Consider the following 13,329-nt stretch of genomic DNA (forward strand, 5'->3'; position numbering starts at 1 on the left):
AGAATAGATGCTCAAGAAGAACTGGTCTCCTTTGGGACCAGAGGTGAGTTCCCCTCCATGAGTCTCTCATAGCTTTCCCCACGTGGTTATGGTGTATGTCTCTGTTGTTCCCAATAGACTCTGAGTGTCTCTGAAGCACTTTGCATGACTGATTCCTCAGTATCTGACCCAGAGGCTCACAGACACCTGTATTATGACACATTGCTCAAGTGGAGGTACACTGTTGATATAATTAAATAAGTAAATTGGTTAGTCTAGTTGGCAAGCTATTGGTCAGCCTAGCTGTCCTTGACTGATATTATGACACCCAAATTTCCCAGAGGATGTCTGAGTACTAGAATGCTGAACAGGTTGGTAGTCCTAAATTAAACTCCTACTTTAAAATAAAAGTGATTGGTGTTTGTGGAGTCTTTGCTTTATGCTAGGCACAGTGCAAAGGAAATCCTGGTAGACACTAGAGGAGGTACTATTATTATCTCCATTTCCCTGAGTGGGGAATGGAACATCCATGAACTGGGCTAGATTGCCTGGTTTTACACAGACAGTTAGGGAGGCGCTGGATGGCAACCATGACCTTCTTATTTTTTAAAGATTTTTTGATGTAGACCATTTTTAAAGTCTTTATTGAAGTTGTTATAATATTGCCTCTGTTTTATGTAGGTTTTTTTTCTTGTTGTTGTTTGTTTTTTGGTTTTTTTCTGTCTAAGAGGCATGCGGGCTTTTAGCTCCCTGACCAGAGAACAAACCTGCACCCCCTGCACTGGAAGGCAAAGTCTTTTATTTTTATTAGTTGGAGGCTGATTACTTAACAATATTATAGTGGTTTTTGCCATACATTGACATGAATCAGCCATGGATTTACATGTGTTCCCCATCCTGATCTCCCCTCCTGCCTCTCTCCCCACCCCATCCCTCTGGGTCTTCCCAGTGCACCAGCCCTGAGCACTTGTCTCATGCATCCAACCTGGGCTGGTGATCTGTTTCATCCTTGATAGTATACTTGTTTCAGTGCTATTCTCTCAGAACATCCCACCCTCGCCTTCTCCCACAGAGTCCAAAAGTCTGTTCTGTACATCTGTGTCTCTTTTTCTGTTTTGCATATAGGGTTATCGTTACCATCTTTTTAAATTCCATAGATATGCGTTAGTATACTGTATTGGTGTTTATCTTTCTGGCTTACTTCACTCTGTATAATGGGCTCCAGTTTCATCCATCTCATTAGAACTGATTCAAATGAATTCATTTTAATGGCTGAGTAATATTCCATTGTGTATATGTACCATAGCTTCCTTATCCATTTGTCTGCTGATGGGCATCTAGGTTGCTTCCATGTCCTGGCTATTATAAACAGTGCTGTGATGAACATTGGGGTGCACGTGTCTCTTTCCGATCTAGTTTCCTTGGTGTGTATGCCCAGGAGTGGGATTACTGGGTCATATGGCAGTTCTATTTCCAGTTTTTTAAGGAATTTCCACACTGTTTTCCATAGTGGCTGTACTAGTTTGCATTCCCACCAACGGTGTAAGAGGGTTCCCTTTTCTCCACACCCTCTCCAGCATTTATTGCTTGTAGACTTTTGGATAGCAGCCATCCTGACTGGCGTGTAATGGTACCTCATTGTGGTTTTGATTTGCGTTTCTCTGATAATGAGTGATGTTGAGCATCTTTTCATGTGTTTGTTAGCCATCTGTATGTCTTCTTTTTTTTAAATTTTTTAAAAATTTTTTTAATTAGTTGGAGGCTAATTACTTTACAGTATTGTAGTGGGTTTTGTCATACATTGACATGAATCAGCCATGGATGTATGTCTTCTTTGGAGAAATGTCTGTTTAGTTCTTTGGCCCATTTTTTGATTGGGTCATTAATTTTTCTGGAATTGAGCTGCAGGAGTTGCTTGTATATTTTTGAGATTAATCCTTTGTCTGTTGCTTCATTTGCTATTATTTTCTCCCATTCTGAAGGCTGTCTTTTCACCTTGCTTATAGTTTCCTTTGTTGTGCAAAAGCTTTTAAGTTTCATTAGGTCCCATTTGTTTATTTTTGTTTTTATTTCCAATATTCTGGGAGGTGGGTCGTAGAGGATCCTGCTGTGATTTATGTTGGAGAGTGTTTTGCCTGTGTTCTCCTCTAGGAGTTTTATAGTTTCTGGCCTTACATTTAGATCTTTAATCAATTTTGAGTTTATTTTTGTGTATGGTGTTAGAAAGTTCTAGTTTCATTCTTTTACAGGTGGTTGACCAGTTTTCCCAGCACCACTTGTTAAAGAGGTTGTCTTTTTCCATTGTATATCCTTGCCTCCTTTGTCAAAGATAAGGTGTCCGTAGGTACGTGGATTTATCTCTGGGCTTTCTATTCTGTTCCATTGATCTATATTTCTGTCTTTGTGCCAGTACCATACTGTCTTGATGACTGTGGCTTTGTAGTATAGCCTGAAGTCAGGCAGGTTGATTCCTCCAGTTCCATTCTTCTTTCTCAAGATTGCTTTGGCTATTCAAGGTTTTTTTGTATTTCCATACAAATAGTGAAATTATTTGTTCTAGTTTACTGAGGGTAGCTTGATAGGGATTGCACTGAATCTATAGATTGCTTGGGGTAGTGTAGCCATTTTCACAATATTGATTCTTCCAATCCATGAACATGGTATATTTCTCCATCTATTTGTGTCCTCTTTGATTTCTTTCATCAGTGTTTTATAGTTTTCTATATATAGGTCTTTTGTTTCTTTAGGTAGATATACTCCTAAGTATTTTATTCTTTTTGTTGCAATGGTGAATGGTATTGTTTCCTTAATTTCTCTTTCTGTTTTCTCATTGTTAGTGTATAGGAACACAAGGGATTTCTGTGTGTTAATTTTATATCCTGCAACATTACTGTATTCATTGATTAGCTCTAGTAATTTTCTGGTAGAATCTTTAAATTTTTCTATGTAGAGGATCATGTCATCTGCAAACAGTGAGAGTTTTACTTCTTTCCTATTTGGATTCCTTTTATTTCTTTTTCTGTTCTGATTGCTGTGGCCAACACTTCCAAAACTATGTTGAATAGTGGCGGTGAGAGTGGGCACCCTTGTCTTGTTCCTGACTTTAAGGGAAATGCTTTCAATTGTTCACCATTGAGGATAATGTTTGCTGTGGGTTTGTCATATATAGCTTTTATTATGTTGAGGTATGTTCCTTCTATTCCTGCTTTCTGGAGAGTTTTTATCATAAATGGATGTTGAATTTTGTCAAAGGCTTTTTCTGCATCTATTGAGATAATCATATGGTTTTTATCTTTCAATTTGTTAATGTGGTGCATTACATTGATTGATTTGCAGATATTAAAGAATCCTTGCATTCCTGGGATAAAGCCCACTTGGTCATGATGTATGATCTTTTTAATATGTTGTTGGATTCTGTTTGCTAGAATTTTGTTAAGGATTTTTGCATCTATGTTCATCAGTGATATTGGCCTGTAGCTTTCTTTTTTTGTGGCATCTTTGTCTGGTTTTGGTATTAGGGTGATGGGCCTCATAGAATGAGTTTGGAAGTTTGCCTTCTTCTGCAATTTTCTGGAAGAGTTTGAGTAAGATCAGTGTTAGCTCTTCTCTGAATTTTTGGTAGAATTCATCTGTGAAGCCATCTGGTCCTGGGCTTTTGTTTGCTGGATGATTTCTGATTACAGTTTCGATTTCTGTGCTTGTGATGGGTCTGTTAAGATCTTCTATTTCTTCCTGGTTCAGTTTTGGAAAGTTATAATTTCTAAGAATTTGTCCATTTCTTCCAAGTTGTCCATTTTATTGGCATATAGCTGTTGGTTGTAGTCTCCTATGATCTTTGTATTTCAGAGTTGTCTGTTGTGATCTCTCCATTTTCATTTCTAATTTTGTTGACTTGGTTCTTCTCCCTTTGTTTCTTAATGAGTCTGGCTAATGGTTTGTTAATTTTATTTATCTTTTCAAAAAACCAGCTTTTAGCTTTGTTGATTTTTGATATGGTCTCTTTTGTTTCTTTTGCATTTATTTCTGCCCTAATTTTTAAGATTTATTTTCTTCTACTAACCCTGGGGTTCTTAATTTCTTCCTTCTCTAGTTGCTTTAGATGCAGAGTTAGGTTATTTATTTGACTTTTTTCTTGTTTCTTGAGGTAAGCCTATATTGCTATGAACCTTCCCCTTAGCACTGTTTTTACAGTGTCCCATAGGTTTGGGGTTGTTGTGTTTTCATTTTCATTCATTTCTGTGCATATTTTGATTTCTTCTATGATTTGTTGGTTATTCAGAAGCGTGTTATTTAGCCCTCGTATGTTGGAATTTGGAAGGCAAAGTCTTAACCACTGGACCACCAGTTCGTGTGTGCTAAGTCGCTTCAGTCATTTCTGATTTGTGACCCTATGGACCATAGTCCTCCAGGCTCCTCCATCCATGGGATTCTCCAGGCAAGAATACTGGAGTGGGTTGCCATGCCCTCCTCCAGGGGATCTTCCTGACCCCAGGGAACCCACATCTTTCATGTCTCCTGCATTGGCTAGTTCTTTACCACCTTGGGAAGCCCCATTGGACCACCAGGGAAGTCCCCAGCCATGACTTTCTGATTTCACACTTTGTGAATGTCTCAGCCTCTGGGCCATTGCTCTTCAAATGTTTTTGATGTTGCAGGCATTTATTAAAAAAATTTGTGAACTGAGATCATGTAAATAAGTATATTTATTCATTAAGCAGACTGTTGTATTTTGTGCATGATAAAACATTTATGAAAGCAGAAATTTTAAAAGGATTCACAAAAGATGAGAGAGCTATTTTGAAATAATTATTTTATTTTTTTTAAACTTTTAAGGAATACCCAAAATATTTTTTATTCTCACTGGATATATGTTGTTAATAAATAATTCCATATGCTTAATTTTAAAATGCTTGCCAGTGTCAATGGCTTTATGTATTGTTTGCAAAATCTAAAAGCACATTAATAAATATTTAACAAGGTCTATTATTAATAATGGTGCACATATATCTCTCTTTCAAATGGCATATGGTTTCTGGGGTTTCTCTGGAGCTATATCCTTCTGAGGTCAGGTTGGATCATCCTTGCTTCTAGGACCCCACGTGGTTGACTGATTGCTCCCCCTAGGCAGAGGTGTGTTGATGCCACAATCTTCTCTTGTTCTCTCATGCTTGCATAATGGGCTAAATATTCCATTGGCAATTTCCCTGATTCCCACTGCCCTAAAGGGACTGTTCTGGGCTGAGGAACTTACTGGAAAATCAGCCATGGTTAGTCCTGGAGGAGTTATTAGTAAATAGATGATCACCAACCATGAGCTTGCCAATGTGTGTGAGAGGGAGCCTTAGTGGTTGGGGGGCATACAGAGTGGTTAGAGGTGTATAGTCTGGGGTCAGGCTGGGGGCTGACCCAGTGGTTGGGGGCTGCCCTCTGGAGGAGACATTGAAAGTAGACTGTTTTTTTCAGTAATAATAGGGAATAGGACAGAGAAGGACCTTCCAGGCCAAGGACAGACCATGAGCAGATGTGTAAACTAACACACAGGTGTTAGGGAAGAGAGGGGTGTGTGTGTCGTTGGCACTGAAACAGCACAGTAAGTGAATCCATGGGGGTAGAAGAAGGATGGTGGAGAGGGTCACTGGTGGAAGTGCCATTAGCCTGCTTGTTTATGGCACCCACAATAATGATTATTCTTACAACCATAAGAGTAAAATTTTAAAAGTACTGATAGTTCTAATGAGATGGATGAAACTGGAGCCCATTATACAGAGTGAAGTAAGCCAGAAAGATAAAGACCATTACAGTATACTAACACATATAATGATAACCCTATATGCAAAACAGAAAAAGAGACTCAGATGTATAGAACAGACTTGTGGACTCTGGGAGAAGGCGAGGGTGGGATGTTTCAAGAGAACAGCATCGAAACATGTATATTATCTAGGGTGAAACAGATCACCAGCCCAGGTTGGGTGCATGAGACAAGTGCTTGGGCCTGGTGCACTGGGAAGACCCAGAGGGAACGGGTGGAGAGGGAGGTGGGAGGGGGGACTGGGATGGGGAATACATGTAAATCCATGGCTAATTCATTTCAATGTATGACAAAAACCACTGCAATGATGTAAAGTAATTAGCCTCCAACTAATAAAAATAAATGGAAAAAAAAATAAAAAAATAAAAGTACTGATATTAGATCTCAGGCACTTGGCTACATGTTTTGCATGCACTTCTCATAAATAGAAGGTGACACGTGGACCCATATAATTGCTTGTCGCTAGATTACCTGTATGCTGATGTCAGGCCTCGAGAATTCAGATACTGTTAGCTATGGCCTGCAGCCCCTGCAATCAGAGTCTCTTCTTTTTCTGTCTGATTTCAGCCACAAATGAGGACCAGAGGGAAGATCACATGACCTAATGCACCTTGGAATGTAACTGGAAAATGGTTCTGCCCAGCCAGTTGGCCCAACACCATCTATTTTTGTGAGCTTAGAAGGACAGCCTTGCCAGGCATCCCATTCCTAGGGACCAGCATGGATTAAGGCAGTGGGTAATTAGGATTATTATAGGAGCAGCCCTTCAGGGACTCAGGCCCACTGGCACTAGCACATCATTAGCAGCTACTTTTGGAGGCAGAGATGGAGAGTTGAAAATATTGGAGGAGGAGGCAAAGATGGTTCTCAAACATATTCTTCCCGTAGCTCTGGCCCCAGAGGTTTCCTGAATTCTTTCTTTATCTTTCCATCCTTCTTCCCCTACCAGCTGAATACACTATAGATTTCAGATCAATGCAGTGTTTCTTCCTAGCAGGTAATTCAAATTACTTTTACTGAACGGCCCTCCCAACAATGAAACCACTGGAAAGAACAATTGCAAAGTTCCCTGAGAGTTGAGAGTGATATTACTGAAGCATGTTTCTTCATGCTTCTTTAGCTTTTCTTCTGATCACCAGAATGATACATGCCTAGTATAGACCATTTGCAGCTGTAGAAAAGTGAACAGGAGAAACAAATGTGCTCTCCTGCTTCTCAGAGAATATCACTGTTATCCCTAGGTGTGTTTCCTTCTGGGCATTTTCTATGTATTTTTTTTTTCTTGACATAGTTGTTATCAGTATGTGTGTAGATACTCTGTAATTCACTTCTTGCCTTTTTTTTTTTAAACTTACAGTTTGGCATAAGTGCCTCCCCTCCAGCATTATACCTCTTATGTGTTGTTGTAGTTCAGTCTCTATGGTGTGTTTACTCTTTGTGACCCCATGGACTGCAGCATACCAATTTGTGTTTGTCTTTCAACCATCTCCCTGAGTTCGCTCAAACTCATGTCCATTGACCCAGTGATGCCATGGCATCACCTCTTATGTGGGGGTACCACAATTTGCTAAGGCATTCACTCCCCCCTGTTATTTATCTGCATTATCTCCAGGATTTTTTGTTCTGTTATAAATTACCCCACTATGGTGAACAGTACTGTTGTCCTGAAGTGTGATTTGATAAGAAACATACTTTATGTGAGAATTTAAGGTCTACCACCCCTTGACTCAGTGTATGCACCTGTACCTGTGGTCTTCAAGTCACTGGGAGCCTCAGCTTTGGCGAAGGTGCTCACAATCTTGATATCAGGGAAGAGGATCACCCCTCTGGTACTTTCAAACTGGGCAGCGGGTCTCCAGAAGCGGTCTGTGCCGTGGAGGGTGATCTGGGGCTCGACTGCCTGCAGCACCATCACGTAGGCGTCCATGTCGGGGATGCTGATACACACATCTTCTCCAAAGCACCTGGGGAAACAGCAGTCATTGCTGAAATCATCTATCATCCAATATGGACAAGGATACCTGCAACCACCTCTGGCCTTCAATGGGACATCCTGACTGCTTGAGAGCCTCTGACGATGTCAGCAGACATTCAAATTTAAAGTTACATTATTGGCTCAAGTGCTAAAGAATCCCCCTGCAGTGCAAAAGACATAGGAGACAGGGTTTGATCCCTGGGTCAGAAAGATCTGCTGGAGGAGGAAATGGCAACCCACTCCAGTATTCTCACCTGGGAAATACCATGTTTAGTGGAGTCTGGTGGGCTACAGTGCACAGGGTCACAAAGAGTCAGACATGACTGAGCATGAACACATAGTCAAAACTACTAGCAATCTAGGAGAAATGGGAATTTTCTATACCCAGCAATAAGTAACCATTAAACCTTTAATTATCGTTTAAGAGAGTGATCAACAGCAACATTAATTAGACAACAACTGCTTACTCTGTGCATAAGGATTTAGTAAACAAGTTGTCATCTCGCTGGTTAGTTACAGCCATCTTACTAGGTGAGACCCCAGGGCTAGTCTCCCCTGTCTGCTGGAGCAGTTTATATGTTCTGTCTCTATGAGGATATCACACACGTGCGTGCCTGTTCCAGATGTACCAGCAGACTGCTATTGTAACCACACTCCTTAGTCCTGATGCACTGCCACAAAAATGTCTGGGAGCCAGGGTGGTGTGACAAGAGCAAAGCCTGGGAAGTGAGACAGGCAAGAGTCCACACCCGACTCTGCCACTCCTGGGCTCAGAGAATCTGGGCAGGGAGCACGACTGCTGCAAACCTCCGTCTCTTTATCTATACAATGGGACAATAATTATCTTATAGTAGTAAGGCTTGAGTGCAGGTGCCATGTAGATAGGAAGCCACCCAAGAGCCTGCATCGTGGTTGGAGCTCAGTAAATGCTGACAGACTAACACTCTCTTCAGACCTCATCAGGCATGCGTGTCACTGGCATACTCTGCTGCTCCTTGCGACCAAGACCCAGGCTACATGGGGAACCCTAGGGTCTAGATGGATGCTCTGGGAGTGATGGTGGATTCCAGCTGGTGGCAGCCATCAACTTACATCCTTTGGCAAGGTTCCTGGGGGCAGGATAGGCTGAGCCACTCCATCTTCTTCTCCAGGGTGGGCTAGGTGTGGGCGTGGTGGTGGGCTCCCACTTGTTTTTTGGCCTTTGTGGCACCAGCAGCCCCTCTCCTTGCTAGTTTAGGGAAGCCTGGTCCTAGAACTGGAGACCAGCAGTCTGGTCTCTCTTCTTCACTACAGTGTAGGACTGACCTGGAGGTCAGCTACCTCCTCCCTATTGTAGACTCCAGGGGTGGCCTTTAGTGTGGAGGTGGAGCACTTTCCTCATCACTAGAACTGTTGGGTGTATTTGCCATCTGTGAGCTCTGTTTTGGCATCTGTCCCAGGCCCCAGCAACCTGGTAGGCAGCAGACCCATCTTTCCCACCCTTCTTGCTGTCTTTCTGGGTCCTCCTAATGGCTCCAGGTGCCAGGTGATTCCTTTGTGCTTCTCAGGAGTTTTTCTGGGATCCCTTTTCTAGCTGCCCTCCCACACAGACGTTTGGCTGAGAAACATTTTTATAGACCAGAAAAGGTGTTATCTAAATGTCACAGTGATAATCTCATCTCCTTAATTTAACTCTGATCCCTGAGGACAAGAACTATGCCTTCTGTTTCTCTCACATACTTATGGTATTTAGGAACTCTATCAAGGCTAGGTTGGTTAATTTAATTCAATTAATAAACACTTGTGAAGCATGATACTATATATAGAAAAACCCTAAAGATGCTACCAAAATCTATGAGAACTAATAAATGAATTCAGTAAGTTGCAGGATACAAAATTAATATGCAGAAATCTGTTGCATTTCTATACACTAACAACGATCAGAAAAAGAAAAAGAAAACCATTTGCAATTGCATCAGAAAGAATAAAATACCTAGGGATAAATCTAATTAAGAAGGTAGAATATCTGTACTCAGAAACTGCAAAACACTGATGGAAGAAATTAAAGATGTTACAAACAAATGGAAAGTTGTGTATGGCATGTTCATGGATTGGAAGAATTAATATTATTAAAGTGACCATCCAAAGCAATCTATAGATTCAATGCAATCTCTATCACAATGCCAAGGGTATTTTTTTTTTAACTAAACTGGAACAAAAAGTTCTAAAATTTGTATAAAACCTTAAAAGATCTCAAAAAGCCAAAACAGTCTTGACAAAGAGGAACAAAGCTGAAGTCACTGAAGTCATTCCCTGACTTCAGACTATGCTGCCAATCCACAGTGATCCGAACAGGTATGGTACTGGCACAAAGAAAGACATGTAGATCAATGCAACGGAATAGAGAGCTCAGAACTAAGCTCATGCAGAGATGGTCAATTAATAAATGACAGAGGAGGCAAAAATATAAAATGAGGAAAATACAGCTTCTTCAATAAATGATGTTGGAAAAACTGGACAGCTACATGCAAAAGAAACAAACTGGACTACTTTCTCACATCATACACAAAAATAAACTCAGAATGAGTAAGACCCAAAACCATAAAACTCCTAGAAGAAACACAGGAAGTATGTTTCTTTGACTTCGGTCTCAGCAATATTATTTTGGATCTGTCTCCTCAGGCAATGGAAACAAAAGCAAAAATAAACACATGGGACAATATCCAACTAAAAAACTTGTGCACAGTGAAGGAAACTCTCAACAATATAAAAAGGCAGCCTAATGAATGGGAGAAGATATTTGCAAATGATGTACACAGTAAAGGGGACTTCCCAGGTGGTATGGTGGTAAAGAATCCGCCTCCCAATGCAGGAGACGCAGGAGATGTGGGTTTGATCCCTGGGTTGGGAAGATCCTCTGGAATAGAAAATGGCAACCCACTTCAGTATTCTTGCCTGGAAAATTCCATGGATACAGGAGCCTGGTGGGTTGTAGTCCATGGTGTCACAAAGAGTCAGACACAACTGAGCATACACACTATATAGTAAGGGGTTAACATCCAAAATATGCAAAGAACTCATACAACTCTACAGCAAAAAACAGATAACCTAACTGAAAGATGGGCAAAGGACATGAATAGATATTTTTGCAAAGATTTACAGATGGCCGACAGACACATGAAAAGATGTTCAATATCACTAATCATCCGGAAAATGTGAATCAAAACCACTAGGTATCACCTCACCCCTATCATAATGGCTAATAGCAAAAATAAATAATAAGTGTTGGTGAGGAGGTAGAGTAAAGGAAGCCTCTATGCACTGCTGGTGGGAATGCAAATTGGTGCTGCCACTGTGGTAAACAGTATGGAGGGTCCTCATAAAAACTAAACATAGAACTGCTGTATAATCCAGCAATTTCATTTCTGAGTATTTTCCTGAACAGTGCTAATTGGATAAGATATATGCACACTAATGTTCACTGCAGCATTATTTACATACATTAAATATGATATGGAAGCAGTCTAACTGTCCAAGGATAGATGGATAAAGAAGATGTGGATTTGTATATTTATGGTAAATACATATTTGTGTGTGTATGTATATGGTATATATATTTAAAATATAATCATACATATTTATTTATATAGTATATTTGTATAGTATATATCTGATATATATATTAATACTATAGCAATAATAAATTATATATATAATATATATACAATGGAATATTACTAAGTCATAAGAAAGAATAAAATCTTACAGTTTGCAACAATATGAATAGAGGATGTTATGTTAAGTGACATAAGTCAGACAGAGAAAGACTGTAGGATTTCACTTATATGTGGAATCTAAAAAGCCAAACAAAACCAGACTCATAGATATAGAGAACAAACAGATGGTGGCCAGGAGGGTGGGGGTTGGGGTTGGGGTGAAATATGTGAAGGAGCTTAAGAGGTACACACCTCCAGTTATAAAATAAAAGATCCACAGGGATGTGACATACAGCATAAGGAATGTTCTCAATAGCATTGTAATAACTTTGTATAGTGACATATGATTACCAGATTTATCATGGTTATCATTTCATAATGCATGCAAATGTTAGATCACTATGCAGTACACCTGAACTAACATAGCATTTTATATCAATTATATTTCACTTAAAAACAAAACCAAACAAAAGGAGAACACAAATCCATTGGGGTGGCCTCAAAGGGACAGTAGAGAAGCTGCCAGCAGCTGAAGAGAGGTGAATCCTAGTTTGCAAGAGAATATTCCCCAGGGACTATCCCTGATGTCTTGGCTGGGCCCCAGGCTGCCCAGTGTCCACTCACTGGACTTTGGAAGAGACTTTCAGGCGCCGCACACCCGCAGTTGGGAACTGCCTGGAGTTGATGTAGGAGACCTTCTGGAGGGCACGGTTGATATTTCCGATGTCATCACCTTCCATCACCAGGACAGACTGCGAGGGGTTGAAATGATACTGGAAGACAGGGGTATCACAGGAGAGAATGGTCAGTCATGTTCACAGTTCTACAGAGACCCTCCATCTCCATACAAAGGCCACTGAGGCATCTCCAGAGTTTGTGGAAGTGCGGCAGCTATGTGCACAGTGGCTGTTTTAATCCCTCAAACAATCTCTAATCTCCTCTGGTGGACTTTGGAACTCTCCACTGTTAAGATACCCTGGGATTATAAACTCCTGGTAATACCACCTGGAGCCACAGGATGAATCCTTTTTAGTCATCATGTTCCTGTGGTCCAGCCTTTGGTGGGCTCATGCTCGAGGCTACTATGAGGTCCTTCTCAGAAACTTTCAGCTCCTGGACTGCCCAACCCTTCAGCTGACAGCCTGGAAACCAGGCTTCAGCTCCTTTTACTGTCTTGACTTTGACCTTGAACTGCTCCTCCATTCACCCTGCACTCCACTTCCTCACCCCATGTCCCATCTTTTCAGCTTCCAGTCGTAAAGTTCATTTTTAAGTTAATGGCCTTCTCTCTCTCTTAGATCTGATTCTTGATCTTGCCTTCTTGGTGCTAAACTTTGGCTTCCCAGGACTTCTAATCATTTGATATTTACACACCTGTCAGCTGCCTATCTGTCCCATTTGGGGTCCCTGATATCGCACATTCAGTGAAGATCAGGGGGCTCTGATGCTCCCCACTGAGTCACTTGGGTTCTCTAACCAGATAAACTCAATCCAAACTTCTATCTCTTCCATGGTATTATTCCATCCTCCAGCAGTTACTATATTTTTGAATGAAGCATGGAGAACTGCTTTTGTACTAATCTGAGTTACTGACCTTGACACACTTCTGAGTAATAACTATTAGGAACTGCTATCAATAATATGTCAGGGACTTATCTGTGGATTCAAATTTTATATCCAGTACTCGTGTCATAGGAAAGAGAGACATGGATATATTTTAATGTAGCTACTTGCCAACAATTATTTATATTTTTGAATAGATAACATATCCACATGGTTCAAATATATATATGAATATATGAGTGTATATATATGGGTCTTCTCTGGTGGTTCAGTGATAAAGAACTTGCCTGTCAATGCAGGAGACATGG

General features: G+C 40.6%; 1 protein-coding gene across 2 annotated transcripts in view; it reads right to left on the reverse strand.

The window, feature by feature from the left end:
- The window catches only part of CLSTN2 (calsyntenin 2), a 744,137-nt gene that overhangs the window by 17,054 nt on the left and 713,754 nt on the right, over positions 1–13,329 (reverse strand). The window contains exons 11-12 of one of the 2 annotated variants that reach the window (XM_070466678.1): positions 12,083–12,231; positions 7,535–7,752 (exon numbers count right to left, since the gene is read on the reverse strand). In XM_070466678.1, coding sequence (XP_070322779.1) covers positions 7,535–7,752; positions 12,083–12,231 — 367 coding nt within the window. Of the gene's footprint in view, positions 1–7,528; positions 7,753–12,082; positions 12,232–13,329 lie in introns of both variants that reach the window. The other variant, XM_070466677.1, reaches the window with a different exon arrangement.

Source organism: Odocoileus virginianus, chromosome 4 (genome assembly GCF_023699985.2).
Source record: "Odocoileus virginianus isolate 20LAN1187 ecotype Illinois chromosome 4, Ovbor_1.2, whole genome shotgun sequence".
Lineage (NCBI taxonomy): Eukaryota > Metazoa > Chordata > Mammalia > Artiodactyla > Cervidae > Odocoileus > Odocoileus virginianus.